Source organism: Carassius carassius, chromosome 5 (assembly GCF_963082965.1).
Source record: "Carassius carassius chromosome 5, fCarCar2.1, whole genome shotgun sequence".
Taxonomy (NCBI): Eukaryota; Metazoa; Chordata; class Actinopteri; order Cypriniformes; family Cyprinidae; genus Carassius; species Carassius carassius.
In genome coordinates this window covers 26,947,159-26,966,886 of record NC_081759.1, presented here as the reverse complement: position 1 = coordinate 26,966,886, position 19,728 = coordinate 26,947,159, and the positions used below count along the sequence as shown (strand labels likewise).

The following is a 19,728-nucleotide window of genomic DNA, read 5'->3' as shown; positions in this document are numbered from 1 at the left end:
TTGCTTTGGTACCGAAATTGGTACCGAGAACCGTGGATTTTCACTGGTATTGGTACCAAATACTGAAATTTTGGTACCGTGACAACACTAATAAGATATTTTGAAGAATGCTGGTAATCAAACAGTTGATGGCCCCATAGACTTCAACAGTATTTCTTTTCCTACTTCAGAAGTCAATGGAGACCAATGAATGTATGGTGCTTTAAAATTAATCCAGATATCTTCTTTTGTCTTCAAAACAAGAAAGAAACTTATACAAGTTTGGAATTACACGAGGGTTAGTAAATGATGACAAAATGCTCATTTTTGGGTGAACAATTTTTTAAAGTCAGTCTATCTGTCTCTCTCTCTGTTGTTATGTCTATCTATCTTTTTGTCAGTTTGTCTCTGTTGTTATGCTCATCTATCTCTATCCGTATATTTATCAACTTTCCTTTCTATCGTTCTGTCTATCCATTGTTCTATCACTATGTTGCTGTCATTGCCCTGTCCATACAACCTATAAATCTTCAAATGTAAAAACTTTTAAATGCTTTGTCAAGTATACATCATTGTTCTTTATGTTTGAAATTCAGTTTGAATTCATTTCTGAATAATGATTTCATGTGGTATGTATGGGAACTGCGTACCTTCCAGTGAATCCACATCTTAATAGGTTGGTATATGCTGACTGGGTTTTTGACTGGTGCATATAAATAATTAAAAAATCAATCAAAATTCATCCATAGCCTGTACACTAAATCTGTACAGATGCAACAATAAATGTATACATTTGGCTTCAGGGTCCAGTGTAGATGAAATGACTAATATATTCTGGAAAACAATTTGAACAGGTTATGATACTTCTGTACTGCCTAAATATGTCAGTTCTATATGATAATATATGAACTCACCAATCAGATCTGATTTGAGCGAGTGAGTAAAATAATATTTCTTTGTTACTTTCTTTTGTTCTCTGTCTCTTATTCCCTGCTCCATCAATATCCTTGAACTCACTCGCTATGTTTTCAATTTACTGAAAACAGTCACCCCATGCCCCCCTCCCAACGTCCATGTTCTTGACTTTGTCATGCTTAAGCTGTTGTCAAGACTACAGTGAGGTGAGGGCACGCAAGAAAAAGAGAGAAAAGACTGCATTTAAGCACAGATTTCAGATTGAGGTCCCAGGACACTAGGTACAGGAAAGGGGTGGGGGTTACATCTCGGAGTGTGTTTTAAATCATCTTGAGAGAGAGCGGTGTGTGTGTTAGGAGCTGCTCTGTTGTGCTTCTCTCCCGTGGTTCACCTGTCAGAGCTGGGAAAGTAAAAAGTGGTGGGCCAGCGAAGGGAATAGGGAACGGTTGGTGGTGTTTTACCGCCTTTCACAGGCCCCCTGAGCCCCATTGTGAGGTCTGCTGTGCCACCACCCAGACCTCCAACCGCCAAGGTAGTGAAGGGCTGGTCTGGGGAAGGTGAACATAGATGGATTCTGGATGTGAGGTTTAAGGAGGCTGCCAACTCATCCATTTAAAACCGCAAAGCCCAGATGTTAGCTATTGGGGCGCTTTTCCCAGCTCGTAATGAATTGAGTTACTGGAAATCTGAACTAAGTCCAGACATGCAGTGTCACAGCCTCTACTTCCCCATAAACGGTGCTGGGGTTGCCGTCAGTGCAGGAGTTGAGGCCCAGTCATTGACCCTGCCAATTATTTACTAATCCAGTCAAAGAGGGTTTCCCCTTATACACACACAGAACGTTTGCACCCTATCGTTTCACTTTTATAACAGTTTAGCTTCGGTCACAACAGATCATAGGCTGACGCTGAAGTGGATGTCCATCATGTATATATTAAATGTCCATTGTGTACATGTGTGTTTAAAGACAATATTTACACTATCACACTAACTAAAGATGGGGTTTGTAAGATTTTTGTTATTTTGAAAGAAGTCTCTGAAGAAGCCTGCAATCATTTGTTTACAAATAAAAAATAGTAATATTAAGTAAAAAAGCATTTATTTGAAATAGAAAATGAATGTGTCCTTGTTGAATAATAATAATAATAAAAAAATAGCTTTTTTGGACACATTTTTTCTTAAGGAGTGCAGCCTTTGATTTACAAAACTGGCTTCAAAACACTGAAGTAAGGTGCAGTTTTCCCTTGCTGTATATGAAATTAATGGTTTCAATCCATTCGTTATCCTAATGGCAGAATATCAGAATCCGTGCAAGAGTTTAAAATGTTAAAAAGCAACAGCATAAGCATTATGTGTGATTTGCCTATGGACAAGTGTCACTGGTGCTTGGTCTGGCCCTAGTAATGTTTGATGTATAGCACGCATTCATTTCACATACCTCGTTATGGTGGTCTCGCCTAAATTTTTGGAGCTAGTGAAATCTGGTAGTTCACTAAAACAACAGCTGCTGGCTTTGGTAATCATTCAATCCCAGTGAAAATAAAGGGAAAAAAGATCAATACTAACATAAGGGGTTGTAAAAATAAAGAAAGAAAGGTCAAGCTCTTCTCTGTCCAAGTGGGAATATATCTGAGACATCTTTTATATGCATTTGTAGTCGCTGCTTATATGGAAAGTACATTATCACAGTTCCTGGGCCTTAAGAGCAATAGCATTGTTCTGAAGCCTTGGAAAGGACCACGATAAGTGTCCCTGTGCTGTCTGGATTTATGACCCTCCAGAGGACACCTCTGATCTGGCACTGGTCAGTTGGCTTTTTGAAGAAAGTGAGGGTAGAATCAGTCTGCTTTGAACTCTTTCACAAGGCTGTGCTTTTTAGGGAGCTGCTCTTCCATCTGAGTGGTACAAGACAGTAAATCTCCGGCCAGAATGGCACAGCACCGCTTAAAGTCTTCATTTGTTGCCCAGCAAGACCTTGGCGGTGTTCCAGTGAAGCTTCGGGGGTTATTGATCTTGGCTGGGTCTTCTTACTCTCCTCACTGGGATTTTGGGACCTACTGTACCTAAGCATCCAAGCAAACTTATAGGGACTCTCACTTCGGTCCGTCTTTCTCCACTGCTCACTGCCACACTCTGGGTCGGGTTCCACATTGAATTTCATAGCACAAAACTGTCTTTTTTACTAACCACCCACAAACAGTCAATTCCCAGTGTCAGAATATGCCAAACATGCCTTCGTACCTCAAATAGTATGCAAAAAAATTGTCAAATGAATAGTATGCCTAAATGAGCAGTATTAATTACAAGGTTGGCAACAAATATCCAGATAACCTGCTCCATCCACTAGGATTTTGAAGTTTGCATCTGATGGACACTTTACTATACTACGAGTTCACAGGAGAACTATCGAGTTGACAATGACAATATCAAAGATTTAAGATATATTCTTCACCTTTTTAACGATCAAGTTATTATGTTTCATTGCGATCAATTTAATACTATTATATTTGTTATTAATATTTACATTTTTGTTTAGAATTTAAAATGATGCAAAAATTCTAAATTCAAAAAATACCAAATTCTAACTGACTTGTCTTAAAGTACCCATGAAATCAAAAGTTTTTTAGTATACGTAAGCATTAAGTTTATCTATAAGCTAGTGTGCTCCAAGACATTGACAAAATTTGCATTTAGACGATAGAAGTATTCAAAACTTACAGTTTCTCGCCAATATGGATTTATTGTGATTTATGCTTGAATCAGTGCAGACCACATAACATATCAGACCCATTTGAAACATACACAAACTGCTAAAATTTATAGCCATGTGAATGAGATTAGGTCGAGAAATGGTTAGATAAACAGCACTAACGAGTAGAAGAGATAACACCTCATGAGAAAGCATGGTTATGTAGATGTAACTGTTTCGGTAAAGAATGTAGAAAGGGGGGCTGTTTGTGTAAACTTCTAGCTAAAATCACCATGCTTCACATGCTACTAATAACGGATAAATCTCTTTGAACCTGTAGGTGTTTATGTAAGTCCATTAACAAGTTGATCTGTTTGTTTCAAAATTGCTCTTTAAAGATTATACTTTCACAATCTGTGTCCAAAGCATTAGATATTGTCTGTAAGTGATATTTTATGGTGCCTCTTTGAAAGCCTTGTGCCTTGCCAAGCACATAACTGCAGGCTTTTTAGACATTGAAAAAACAAGTGAGACCAGCTCAATTTCATGGTAAGTGCATCTGGCGATATCTAGACATTTCTTTCAAGTGTGTTCTCCACAGCTGACTGATATCTTCAGGGGGAAACTTGTCACCCAGAGTAATTGGCTTTTTCTGATATCTGAGCACGCCCTTATATGCCCAAGGTGAGCCCCAGTGATGTTCTTCAGTTGGGTCTTTCTATCTAGTGTAACAGTTGTTTAGTGCTGTCTAACCACAGCAACGTAGCAAAAATACTCATGTTCACGGATGATTTTGAGCACACAAGAAATTGACCAGTTTATGTAAAACTTTCAGCAATTTCAGTTTTGTCTTTTTTCTCTTTCATTTTTACATTTGTGTGTTTGACAGATGCTTTATCCAGATAGACTTGATCAGTTACAACAGCTAACCTTAGTTAATGGTCAACTACATCTATGCTGTCTCGAAAACCGCTTTATTTTTTAACAAAAAGTCACGATGTCTGAGCTCATTTGACAACACAAGCTTAACGAATACTGCAGTTGAACATGAGATGGCAGACAAATTTTTTGAGATGTTTGCTGACAAACTGATTATACATTTTCATTTTTCAAATGAATAAGGCATGAGTTTTAGCAGATATTTATTTCCCTCTGGCAGTTTTACAGCCCCAGTCGTTTTATTCAGATCTACAGTACCGTGTGGTGCTATATAAACAAAACTCAACATAGAAACCCATTTATGTTCATTTAACTCTGACTGGTGCTATGAAATGGTCTAGTGGCTGTTTGCTTGGGCAAGTAACCAAAGAGTTTTGCGGTTTCCAAACCCACATGGAATTTATCCATCACACCCAAGAGAATGACTTGTAACCTGAATTGCCTTGGTAAAGCCCCAACCTCAAGAATGGAAATGAAAAGACATTCATATCTGCAGTTGACTGTGAAACACATACATAATGGTGAGAACTCAAGAGCAGGACTGGATCTGTTGCAGTTCACGCTGACTAGAGAGCAACGAGAAGAATTACAGATCGGCTTCTGGCCACTGGCCTATTTGTGCAGACCAGACACTCCATTCAGCTCATGCCATGTCTGGCCCTCTTTAGACAGTCATTCACATGGCTAGAGATTGTCTCCTCTCATCATATAGATGGGCCACAAAGTTCTAGCTTGAATAAACAGTTGATAATTGTTTATCCCTTCTAGCCCTCATCTGCGCATTTGCTGTTTTCACTGTGGTAATTTACACTGATGTAATTAACATATCATTGTTTTTCTTTGGAGGAGTGACGGTTCCCGATTTGTGTTTTTCTGATGTGACACCTGTGCCAACACCCATTGATTCTCATAGCTCTTCTCTTGAGATCATCAGATGTAATGGTAATCTCTGCTGGCCTAAAATCAGCAGGACACACTCGGCCCCCTATGCAATCATCAGTCAAAAGTGAAAAGGTCTTAAAGTTACCACCCACCCTCGCACACGTAACAAATTAGCATTTTGTTGTATCAGCTGGCTGAAAACAGGTCTTTTTTTCTTTCATATCACTTCTTTGTCTTATATTCTGATTGTGTTGTGCTTTATTTTAATGGTCCTTTTAACATATTCTGTTGACTAAGTAATGTTGCACCTACATATCTACCTACTGTCATTAGAGTGTTAGTAGATTATTAATAGACAAATAGGGTTAGAGTTAGAATAAGTTGACATTCCTGCAAAGTTACGTATAGTCAGTAGAATGTCTGTTGGGATAAAGAGTCTACTAATACTCTGAGAGTTAGTTGAGAGCATGTAGGTGCAATATTACTTATTGTCAACCGAATGTTCAAAAGAGACCATTGAAATAAGCATTACTTGCTTATGTAACAGAGTTGTATTGTTCAGAATGCAAAATTGGTCATTTTAATTTAGGGAACAAAAAGACTTCATATTGATAGCAGTAAAATCTGTTGCATGAGTTGAATGTTGGTTGACTGATTGGTAAAAAAGAAACAATTAATGCCCCGTCTGCATGTCGTTATCGAATATTCAGTTGTTTATCTGTTTTCTACCCCTGAACTTAAAAGCAAAAAATCAAGCCAAATTGGTCTTTGTATCATCCAAACATTCATTTTTGTATTTAATATTCGAAGTAGAAAAATTAGAAAATGGCTCCTTTTTTGTTTTAACTTTTTTTTTTTTTTTCAAAAAACAAGAAAACAGCATAATTTATCATTCAGGGGTTAAAAAAAAAAAGAATTAACAGCTTGAATATTTTATTTCAACACTTAGGCTGGAATTAAATGCTACTTTCTGCTGATTGGACTGGAATTGGAAGATTAAACCTTGTTGTCATCCGTTCTTCCTCAATTCCGTGCAGCAAAATAATAGTCCTCCGCTGCTGCAGTTGTATGGATTCTTAACGTGTTTTTTGAAACTACATTTAATCTTTTTCATCAAACAACCAGACTAATTAAATTAAAAACTAATTAATGTAACAAAAAGGATGCAGAACACCAATTCAAAGGAAAGTGCACAAATAAAATCAACTGAAATTTAAAGACATTTATATGAATGTACTTTTAAGTGGAAAAACAAACTTTGAATGTTGACTTGTAAAAGCCTCTTTTGAAAATGTTGAAAAAATAAAGCCTTGAAAACTGAACATTTATATTCCTGGTAGATAGAAACATTTATCTGTTCTAATTATCATAAAATCTACTTTACATGAGGACAAAACAAATTAATATTGAATTTGCTTAAGATGGCTTCGACACATTCAAATGGCATGAGTCATGCTTGAAAGAAGTACAGTGTTGTTTTCTTCCTGTTTTTGTTCTACCATTCTGTCCATAGTGACTTTAAGGTGAGGGAAATTTATGGAACTAGACGACACAACAACTTTTCAAAGCTGTAAGCTGGTCTCTCTGTACAGCTAGTCCAATCATTGTTCCCAGTGTCCCGAAGGCTTGACTGTATGATCCACTGGTCACCCCAACAGCCATCTGCCACCATTGTGCAAGGCTTACCTTGTCATGCAACTTCAAACTAACGTGAGGAAACCCAAAGAAATGTACACTTTTATTCATGACGACGAAAGAAATTCTTGCGCTCCTGTTTTCATCATTTATGTGACCTGACAGATTCAGTGCAAGCCTTGTGTTCTCCAGAAGGGGGCCTGCTGCAGAGAGACGGACAGACTGACTGGTAAGCCAGCAGACCCGAGGCAGCTCCTTTTACCAAGACAAATTTGTTAACACTGCTTGGGTCGGTCAGGCCCGGGCTGAAGTGACCTAATCTGTCATTAAACTCCTGTTACACTATGAGCAAGGCACAGCTCAGTGCCCCCTAAAGACTCTGCTGGAGGAAAGACGAGACACAATCTTCTGACTCAGTGAAGTAGGCTGTCATGAAAACAGCAGACACTAATAAATCCCAACATGGCACAGTTAGATGCCAGCGCTGCAAAAACAAGTGCTTCGTATGTGATTCTATTTGAGGTGGATTCCATTAGAGTGCTTTGGACAAAAGACTCAGCACACAAAACAGTTTGATTTTATTTTTCAAGTCTTTCTGTCTGTTATCATCAGATTAGCAGAGAGTGTCCATCATGCTTGCAGATTGCGAAACGATAGATACGGTTGCATCTGTTTGTTGTAGCAACATATCCTCTGGTCTAACTTTATCTGCCCCGTGAACTCTATTTCCTTGTGCTTTTATCTACCAGCACTTTGCAGGATATCTCATTTGGTTAGGGACATCTGATGCTGTGTCTCTTTTGTTTTGAGGAAGGTAATAGATGACCATCTGTCTGTATCTACACTAAATATCTATTGATATCATGTTTTCACTATGTCTCATATCTCGTTATCTCATATCAATTAGGGTCATTCAGAAAAAAAGGAATTTAAATATGCACAGCCATACAGAAGTTTAGAGTTGATAGGATTAAAAAAAAAAAAATGCTTCGGATAGAAGTCACCAAGGCTGCAATTATTGAAACAAAATTAAAGAAAACAGTTATTTTATGAAATATTGCAATTTAAAATAATCCATAACATTTAAACATATTTTAAAATATAAGTTATTCTATTATGGCAAAGATTTTGTGAAAGCCACGATGCATTTCTTTTTAGGATTCTTTGATGAATAGAAAGTGTAAAAGAAAATAATTTTTTGAAGTAGAAATGTTTGTAACACTATAAATCAGTGCTGTCAAACGATTAATCACATCCAAAAAAAATGTTTTTGTTTATATAATATGTGTATGTTTATCATGTATATATAGATACAAGCACATGCATGTATATATTTACGGAAAATATGTAATGTTTATATATTAAATATATTTATGTATATTATAAAATATAAGAATATAAATGTATTTAGATGTAAATATTTTAAAAATATATACCCTGTGTGAGTATTTATATACACATAATAAATATACACAGTACACATACATATATTATGTAAACAAAAACTTTTTTTGGTTTTGATTAATCGTTTGACAGCACTACTATAAAAGTGTCTTACTATTTTGACCTATTATTTTGAAAGTACTCCAAACTAAGCAAAAAGCCGGTGATGTCTTTAGATTTGAATATATTATTGATTTGAATATATTATTATCAACTATTTCCTCATAGTTGATTTATATGTTGAATAGCTTGATAAAATGTTGATGAGTGTGGAAATGATGGTGTGCAATGTGAAGGATGTTAACTAAACATTATACAGTACTATTGTGGTTCTAATAATATTTTCCAAGGTCTGGCAATGCATCAATGCAGTAAATACAGCTGATGATTATGATAATGATTGTGATATAAAAGTCCATTCGTTATTGGCATCATCTGCAGTCAACTCTGGGTTAAGACTGGTGCTTGTAAAATCTCTAGTAACTGCGATAGAAAGCTGACATGCTAGGCTATCAGGTGCAATATGTGACAGTTCGGCTGATGAGATGTATTAATCTAGATTTACCTGATAAAGTGTGTCTGAGCCCTGAGCATTTTCAGGATAGCCATTCCAGAATTTTGGAGCCAAATGTGAAAAAGCTGTGTCTCCTTTTGTTGGCTTTGATATGTAGGTACTGTCAATAGTCCAAACTTTTGTGACTTTAAAACGTTTGAAGGATTGTAGTGTGATACAAGATCGGTTATAAGGGACATTAAATGTTTTCCTTCTATAAATGGGATTACTATCAGGACAACTATTGTCAAAGATGATTGACAAATAGCAATTGTAGCAATACATGATCGATGGGACAGCTCCGTCTTTCAGTATCAAACGTTGTGCAAATCCAGTGTCAGAATGTACCTTGTTATAAAACATTTATCTCTGAACTGATGTGAACAAACAAACACTTGTTTGACTTCATGTGGTCCCGCAAAGATCAGCTGCCACCTGTCAAAAAAAAAAAAACATTCATGTTAGAAATTTTATCAGACTTTGATCGGCACTGCAGCCATCTTACGGTCACATGTGGCATCAAAGTACCGCAAGAGCAAAACAAGACCAGCCACACTTTATTCTCGTTGGTTAGATTCTGTAATGACAAACACGACGTGTTTTGTCTGCTTATTCTAACAATTAAATTCCAATGACTCTCACAAGTCTGTTTTTATATACGTAAAAGCATTTTTTGTGTAGTCGCACTGTTATATTGAGTCCTGTTTCAATAAACACTGATAAAAGCATCCCCACTTTATTGGTATATAAATAGCATATGTTAATGTTTCACTTGTTAACTTATTATATAAGCAGTATATAAAAAGTGTTTCTGTTTCTGAAAACGTTTCTGAAATGTCTGTATTCAACAAATATTGCATTTAATTCACTTCACATGTGATAGAGTATGCAAACACCGCGAGAGCATCATTACCAGGAGCAAAAAGTGTACGACTTGACGTCTCTGCTTTTAATTCTGCCCCAACTGCTAGCAGCTACTCTCTCCAGCCAGAGGCAGGCTAGTGTAGTTCATCTTGAACTCGCATAGTCCTCTTGAGCAAGTAACTGCAGTGATGCCGATGACTCTGTAACCATGAAAGAAACATTAGGCGGCGTGCTTTTGGCCTCACTTGGGTCGCTGACTGCACGCGCATGCATAAGAATCCAACTCTTAAAGGGTTAGTTCACCCTGATAACAAAATTATGTAATTAATAACTTACCCTCATGTTGTTTCAAACCCGTAAGACCTCCGTTTATCTTTGGAACACAGTTTAAGATATTTTAGATTTAGTCCAAGAGCTCTCAGTCCCTCCATTGAAGCTGTGTGTACGGTATACTGTCCATGTCCAGAAAGGTAAGAAAAACATCATCAAAGTAGTCCATGTGACATCAGAGGGTCAGTTAGAATTTTTTGAAGCATCGAAAATACATTTTGGTCCAAAAATAGCAAAAACGACGACTTTATTCAGCATTGTCTTCTCTTCCGTGTCTGTTGTGTGAGAGTTCAAAACAAAGCAGTCTGGATATCCGGTTAGCGAACGAATCATTCAGTTCACCAAATCGAACTGAATCGTTTTAAAAGGTTCGCATCTCTAATACGCATTAATCCACAAATGACTTAAGCTGTTAACTTTTTTAATGTGACTGACACTCCCTCTGAGTTCAAACAAACCAATATCCCGGAGTAATTCATTTACTCAAACAGGACACTGACTGAACTGCTGTGAAGAGAGAACTGAAGATGAACACCGAGCCGAGCCAGATAACGAACAAAAGACTGACTCGTTCACGAGTCAAGAACCGTTGCATCGGTTTTCGGATCACCAGTAGTTCTTTTAGACAGTTCGATTCAATAAACCGGTTGAAGAAAACGGTTCACCGGTTCTTTTGCGCTCGACGTAATGGTGTCATTTGCTATGATTGCCCTTGATTCAAGCCTTCGGTTTACTCGCGCTCATAACACTAGCACAGAATCAGTTCAGAATCAATCACCAAAAGAATCAGTTCGGTTCAGGTGCTCTGTGTGTCAGTCTGCTTCACGCTGAATCACACATGCGCAGTATCATCAGCTCCTCGATTCTTATCTGGCTCGGCTCAGTGTTCATCTTCAGTTCTCTCTTCACAGCAGTTCAGTCAGTGTACTGTTTGAGTAAATTAATTACTCCGGGATATTGGTTTGTTTGAACTCAGAGGGAGTGTCAGCCACATTAAAAAAGTTAACATGTTAAGTCATTTGTGGATTAATGCGTATTAGAGATGCAAACCGTTTAAAACGATTCAGTTCGATTTGGTAAACTGAATGATTCGTTCACGAACCAGATATCCAGACTGCTTTGTTTTGAACTCTCTCACACAACAGACACGGAAGAGAAGACAATGCTGAATAAAGTCGTCGTTTTTGCTATTTTTGGACCAAAATGTATTTTCGATGCTTCAAAAAATTAACTAACCGACCCTCTGATGTGACATGGACTACTTTGATGATGTTTTTCTTACCTTTCTGGACATGGACAGTATACCGTACACACAGCTTCAATGGAGGGACTGAGAGCTCTCGGACTAAATCTAAAATATCTTAAACTGTGTTCCAAAGATAAACGGAGGTCTTACAGGTTTGAAACAACATGAGGGTAAGTTATTAATTACATAATTTTTCTATCTGGGTGAACTAACCCTTTAACAGTGTAAATAACTCAGAATGCATGAAATGACAAGACCCCCGTTAAGCACATTGCAGCGACAAGCGTGTTGCCAGTGACAACAGATAAGCATAAACTAGCACAAGTGTGCAACTGAAAACAACTAAATAAGCCTAAGCAACTCAGATATCCTTAGCAACACGCATGTTGCAGATAACCTGAGAGCATTAAAAGGAACTTAGCTTGTGAAGACGTTCAAGAGAGTGAAACTGCAGCTGTGAAGTTGATGCTTGATCTAATTAGGTATTGAGCAATGTGAAAACTGCTGATAATACCGAGGGACCTTATATATGAATGCTTAGTTAGGTGTCGTATTCTTATAGGTAGATAGGGCTTGACTAACGTGACCTGCCCGAACTAACGCTATACCCTTGATTTTTATTATTACAAATGACTCCTGCAAAACTGACACTATTCCCTGCTGTGACTTACAGAGTTAGTCATGTTGTGTCTTTTGAGCAGAAGCAGTATGATATTCCTAGAATAGGTCAAATTTAACAGATGGTTCTGATCTGCTCATGCTATAATGAAGTGCTGACATAAAAGTATAATCAAGCACAGAGCACAAAGCTTTGACATATGATCCTCTTAATCAGCTGTTACTAACAGTTTTGAGTATGTCAAGTACTTGTTAACTAAATCTGCATAGTTTCCCCGCTGCACATGAACCTCACGTGACAGTGCCTGGACACTAATGCATCTCTGCTGTTCTGTGAGGAATGTTTTGACCTAATAAGCAGATACTAAGCTTTTTACCATTTGGAAATGTATAAAAACTGTTTATGGATTTTCTAGAGGATTTGTTTAGAGAAAAGAAAAAGTCTTATTGTTATGGTAAAATAACCCTCATGTTCTGTTTGGGGTCCCAGAAACACTATTTTAATAGATTGAAACATACACAGGTTGACATCTCACGGTTTTTCCTAATTAATGATAAGGAAGTATAAACATCATTTTGAACTTGACAACACATTTCAACCTTCCTTCTTAAAAATGTTTTCATTGCTTATGTTAAGGGTGGCATAATAAAATATTATGTCATAATAATAGCTGCAATTTGGTAAGAGGATCTTGAGGAATTTGAAGGCAAAATAAATGAGTAATTTAAAACCCAAACATAAAAAAAGTCTTAAATCTTACAGTTTCGGTTATTTGATTGAACAGAATTTCAGTTATCACATTGGCTGTTTTTTCTTTATAAAGAATTTTTCCCAAGGCCTCTTGAATTCTAACCAAATTGAACCCAACATCTACAAACTTTAAGTTTTTTTTTTTTTTTTTTTAGACAAACCAAAATTTGTATATAGAGCCTCATGATTGAATAAATATTCAATAAATAAATACATATTGGATAGAGAGAGTCATAATTGAATAAATGTTTCTATTCTTTCTTTTTTCTTTTCTTTTTTTTAGATTCAGAAGTACTTAGAATTGCAGCCGCTGGCCCGAGGGAAGCGATGGATTCTTTCAGGCAGCACAACGAGCAATATGGAGGCCGTGAAGGAAAGTTTCAGTCAACTCATCTGCCTCTTGGAAGAGAAGGAGGTGCTACCTAGCAGGATATGATTCAATCAAACTTCAAAGTGGAAAGTGGGTTTGAAGTGTTGTTTGCTAGAAGGATGTTAGATTTTTTTTTTTTGACTTCTTTGTCGTTGTTTTATAACCCACTGGAGACATAGATGCAAATTGCCACATGTTTTGATGAGCTGACTGACATATTTGTTACCCTCAGGTCAAGGGCCACACATATGCTGATTTAGTAGCAGGTGAACCAAAGTCCTTTAAAGAGATCAGATTTTTACCATTATTTGTAAATGTAATTAGCTATTTGATAACCTATTTGTTGTTTATTAGATGGTTGTCATGTGGTGTGAGTGTGGAATTTATGTTAATAATATTTTGTACATGCATATAAACATACAATATTTGTATGAACTAATCCATATTTCTTATAATGGCTCAGAATCGATATAAGCATCTTTATCGAAGATGAAGATGAAGATATATTATTTGTGTTTTTGTTTTGTTTTATTCATCAAATCCAGTGTCCATTGCACTCATTATTCTTTCTTTCTTTTAAGAAAATGTTACAATGTCTTTCTAGACTATATGTTGAGTTTCTCAATACTGGTTATGGGCACACTACTTACGTTTCTTTTTGTCAGATTTTTGTCTCCAGACGATGTTGTTAGTTTTGTTGTTTGAAAAGACCACTTACTCCATTTACTTGGCACTGGCCAAGCTGTTTTCAGGTTTGAGCTGGAATACAAACTCTATCAATCAGTGTCTGCAACAGCTGCATTTGACAAGTCCCTGTCCGCCAGGCTTAAGCCCTCCAACTGTCTGCGGAGACTCCTCCCTGTCTGCCACCTCACTCCTCGCCCAGCCACGCTCTGCGGCCTCACCCGCTGCTTCCTGCTGGTATTATCCAAATTCCTCTCCACAAATTTAGATTCCTGACTGCGCACCTCTGATGTGTTATTTTGTCTCACGGGAGTCTCTGAGTAGTTTAGGACTCACACATGCTGTGTTTCTGTATTTATATTTCGAACTAGGTTGTACATATTTTGCCCGCCAATAGCCACTCGATGTCTTATTTTTTGCAACAACAAAAAGCAACATATTTGTACTTCCCTTAAATTGATTTAAGGCTATGTAGCGGTTAGATGTTTCATGAGATCCTTTGTAAGTCCTTGGGGTAGCGCTTGACTAGTTACATTTTAAGCATTTAGCAGATGCCTATAATATAAGGTTTAATTCACTAACATTAGTCAATGCATTAGGTATCACAAACTACATATTGGATAGTTTTTAAAGCATTTGTTAATTTAGGTGAATGTTGTTTTATACAGATAATATTTGGAATGTTTGTTGATTATAAAAATTGTGAATTGTTAAATGTTAAAAGTGTATTTGTATGTCTGGAAATTAAACATTGCAAATATTAACCTTCACTGTGTTATGTTATTATAAACTAATATATTAAAATCTATTAATGGTAACACTTTAGAATAGGGACCAATTCCACAGGGACCACAGTGTTTATTAGCATGCCTATTATTAACATATTGGCTGTTTATTAGTACATATTCTTAATCCTAAACTTAACAACTACCTTACTAACTATTAATAAGCAGCAAATTAGCAGTTTATCAAGGCAAATGTCGTAGTTAATGGTTTGTTAATAGTGAGAATTGGACCTTAAAATAAAGTGTGATTTTATTAATAAATGTATTAAAATGTTGATCATAGACATTACATCGATTTGTGAAGTACCACCACCTCACAATTGAATCTTTTTGTAAATATGAAATGATTTAAAATGATTCCTTTCAGACAACAGCACGCAAGTATAAAATACATCTGATATGCTGCTGTTTTAATGCCAATAGTTTCTCAATAGTTCCACCTTCGTCCGGCAAAATCAAAGCAACCCAGTAAAATAATCAAAGTGTCCATCATATCATTGCTTCCCCATCTAATCTCTGTCTCGAACCCAAATTGTAAAAGCTCGTGATCTGATGTAGATAAAAAGGGAAGTGAACGTTTCTCAGACAGGGTTCCTGATCCAGCCAGGTTTATTTTTTTTCTTCCCTTCTTTTCAAACTACCCACGTTGCTTTAATACAATGTCTGTCATGCAGGTTGCCCCTGAGATTCTTTGATGTGCTCTTCCTCTGTCTGCTGCCGACGCTCCTCTCTAGTCTGCTGCTCTTGTCTAGCCGCTCTCAGAGAAAGCCCTTTGCCCTGTCTTTCTTGGGCGCTCTGCTTCCCTTTGGTCACGCTAATGGAGCCCACCCTCAAAGCAGAAACACTGCAGAAAACCAGTTTGGCCTGTTAAAATTGGCCCATCTCTCCTCCGAAAAGAGGCCCGCAGACCATTTGCACAGGCCCTAAGGCCAGGAACTTATTCCTCCACTTGGTACGACATTATCTGAATGTCAGCAATGTAATTAGGTACACGCCGGGACACCTTGCAGGTACCGAGACAAACACATCCCAGCTTTTTTGTTTTGTTCCATTTTGTTTTAGGATTCAGTCTTGCTTTTTACACCACCGAGAGGCGAGCTCTTAAAACCCACCCACATGGGATGTCTTTTATAATACCAGTCTTAGCTCCATTTGCATATAATTTTTTCTCGCTTGGCTCAGATTCACACTTGCTTGTTGTCTAGACAGAGATTATTTTTAGTTCCTTAGCAGGAATTCACCAGCAACTGACAAAGACTTGGAAGGGAGCGTGGTGATCTTTGTTAGAATGACTTTTGAGAAGGAGGGGAAACACTTTTGCTTGATATCCTCTTGAAAGTCTTTTCCCAGTTGTGTTTGCTCAAAGGCCAGAGCTCGCCTCATCGTTTAAGTCCTCACAGACTGAAATGGTAATGCATGACTCGTCGGGGAACCTTTTTGTTTACAAGGAAAACAAAGCACATTCGTTCACGTTTTCTCAATCGGCGAATGTTTTGCTCTCCTTCCGTCCAAACAGCCAAGTAATCTCAAGCTTTCACAACCTGTTGAAGGGGTTTGCCCTTGCAACAGATGTTCCCTTGAAATCCATCTGGTCCTCGTGATCCAGTACCATGCCACACTGTGAAGGGTTTTTCTTTTTTTAACAGCTTCAGCTTGTCCCCGGTCAGGGGGCCGATCTCCCACGCCTCATGCTTGACTGGGATACGGTGCCACCAGTGAACTTATTCAAAGCCCCGGGATTAAAGATAAACACAGTAGTCTCTCCCATCCTGAGTCAGTCTTGACAACGGGACTCGTAACAAAAGCCAGTCAACGAGATCTTGTTTGTGTTCCCGTATTTGTGTTTTGGCGAGAGAAGGAAATTGACATACGGCCACGGTTCATTTAAAGCTGTTTTCCTATGCATGTCAGGCTTCTCAGCGTGGCACCACACACCTTCTCACTTAAACAAACAACATGTGTGAGCTATCAGTGATATCAGTTTCAGTGGGAAACTGAACACAAAGTGTTAAAGATTTTTTTGTCCTATTTAACTAATAAAAAAATGTTTACCGTTACACTTTATTTTGATAGTCCACATTAGATATTCTGTAAGTAACCCTGCAACTACATGTCAGCTAATTGTCATTAATTTGCAACTAGGTTGTTAGGTTTATGGTTAGTAGAATAAGTTGATATACTTGCAAAGTTTCTTATAGTCAGTATGTTGCATGTTGTGGACCCATCAAGATAAAGTGTTAGAACACATTAAGTATTAAGTCAAATACACTGACTGCTAGATGACATGTAGTTGCAGAGTTACTTACTGTTAGTAGAATGTCTAAAGTGGACTATCAAAATAAAGTGTTACCAATGTTAAAATGCAATTCATACATAGAATGACCTGAATACCTATCCACTATAATATGTAATGCAACTCCCCAAAAAATAATTTTACCTTGATTATTATTTAAACCTTTATTCATTTATTTTAGAAACCAAATATCAATGTACATATGTTTAAAAAATAGTAATAACAAGAATACCATTAATATCTTTTTATTTATTATTAAATCAGAATTATTTAGTAAATAATTATAATTATACATAATTATTAACAATTTTACCATGATTTTATTTACATTTTAAAACTCTAAAGATGTTTGAAAAGTTTTCATACTAATATAAATTTACACTAATGCAAAGAGAAAAAAATTATATATTTTTATTATATTAAAAATTAAGAGTTTGGCATGTTTATTAAACTACAATTTTCTTTTTTTGTATAATTTTTTTATGGACACTATTTGATAGCAATTGATTTGCTTTCTTCCTTAGCTTTGAATTTTATTATGTGCGTTTTCAAAACTTTTTTAAAAAGCCCATTGTTCCGGACATTTGAAATGTTTGGTCATGGTTTACAGATGTACAAAGTTTTGGGGTTACGATGACCGTAAATTGGGATCCTTCTTCTGGCATGTTTTGTTATAACTCTGAATAGAAGTTGAAAGGATAACTCCACTTGCCTGTGTCACTGCAGTGTCTGTGAGCTGCTCTTTTTGGTCGGTTTGCACGAGCCGGTCTAATGACACAGACAAGAGGTTTGGTCACTTGGCTGAACAGTCTCCATTGAGCTTGTCATTCAAGCTCCTGTTGGTGCTACAGTACTTTGGAGGTTTTCTTTTCTCCTCCATCCTCCTGTGGTCTCCTCTCTTTCCATCTTTTTTCTCTCTCATCTTTTGACGCGATGATGGAGATGTGTGTCCCAGGTGGCCCACTCATCAAAACACAAGGGATCTGGCTCCTTATTTCAGACAAAAACATCACACTCTTTGTTGTCCTAAGGAAAAGATGTGGATGAGGATTTACCCAGGAGGGATTTCTTCCCTCCCCATTGCCCACAAAAAGCCGTCTCCGCCCCCTGCCGTCAAAGAGAAATGTCAATCAAACGAGGGCATGAGGTCTGTTGAAAAGGTCATCCAGTGGTGGTCATTTCATCCATTGTGTTCCTCTCATGAATGGAAAAGACAATCCAATGTGTCCAACTGACCTCACTTTGGACTAACTCCCCCTTCAGATATGCTGAGAGGAAGATTTAGACATCTAAACGCAGCTTTGCAATTGTTCGTGAAACACAGGTCCCGGAGTCCTTGAGAAGATGATGAGCATGAGACTGTACTTTTATAAAAAAAATTATGAGCAGCTCTCGGAGGTTTTTAGATGTCTAGGTATGGCACATTCCATGAATAAACTTAAGTGTCCCCTTTTTTTAAGATTTGAGATAAATTATGGAACATGTCTCACGCCAGAAGTCTGGACCCTTTTGGCTATATCGAACCAATATAATCATACAGCAATAGCATAATTGTGACATGATATTTAGCCATGCCATGTATTTTGTGTATAATCTGACCACATCAAAAAAAAAAAAAAAAAATTATACACAACAAAAAATTTATTATTAAATAATTTCTAAAGTATGATGGTGAAGATAAGTGTCTGTTTTCTTTATATATAATATTTATATATATTATTGTATACATTTTGCTGACTACACTAATTTAATGTTTACTGAAGGTGTTTTATATTTAGAGATTTTGGCTACAGGCTTGCAAAACATGGCAAACCCCATAAAAAAAAAATCTAATATGTTGGCAATCTATATATATATATAGTGTACAATATGTAATATGTACAAACTTATAAAAATTCTTACCAACCCCAAAAAAAGAAACATTTTCTTTTACAAAATTCAGCAAAAGCTTTCTTCTGTCCACTCTCTACAAACTACAGACACACCAAGTAGTTTATTTATCTTCTTATAATGTGTGTTTAAGTAATTATTTCTCACTAATTACTTAATTGTTGAAGCCAAATATCATCCCATATGGAAGCATTTAACATGGCATGAGACCTCCAATGACATGGATTCCTTTGAAGACACCACAAATAATCCCCATTCAATCAAGCAGCGAATGTGAATCATAGAATGGGACACTCAATTAATTATTATTGTCTTGTAAATATTTGATTACTCTATTTAAAACGATCTATTTGATTTCCTCCAGGGCTCTCCGCCAAGCCCTGTAGGTGGATTATTTCATTTTATCCAAACCGTTTATACCAGGCCGCAGCTTCACTTACAACACTATGTGGGCAGCTTACAACTCAGAGATACACATGAAACATGATTTTTTTTTTTTTTTTTGAAAGAGCAACTTCTTCATCATCACAAACACAGTTTCCCAAGACGCAAGACACCTGGGCTTTACAGATTAAAATGAGACAATGGTGATGATGTTCAGAGTATATTAGGTGTATAACAAGTCTGATTTTGCAATGATGTCTTTATAGAAAGGAAGTGGACTTTGAAGGACCCACAGCATGTGTCAGAAAATGAAAAGATGGAAGGGAAAATGCAGTGAACGTACTGTCGCTTTGAAGGCGAACAAGGGGATTGATAATGAGAAAATGCTCAGGGTGACAGAAAAAGTGGGATTTAAGGGGAGAGAGGATTAAGGTTAAAAGTCACAAAGGTCACACAAGAAACCAGTTCACATCCACTC

At 36.9% G+C, this 19,728-nt stretch overlaps 1 protein-coding gene across 1 annotated transcript in view; it reads left to right on the top strand.

The window, feature by feature from the left end:
- Positions 1-14,944, top strand: part of LOC132141110 (ADP-ribosylation factor-like protein 15) — a 123,192-nt gene extending 108,248 nt beyond the window's left edge. The window contains exon 5 of the mRNA XM_059550346.1: positions 13,128-14,944. Coding sequence (XP_059406329.1) covers positions 13,128-13,280 — 153 coding nt within the window. The 3' untranslated portion in view covers positions 13,281-14,944. The remainder of the gene's footprint in view (positions 1-13,127) is intronic.
- The last annotated feature ends 4,784 nt before the right edge of the window (positions 14,945-19,728 follow it).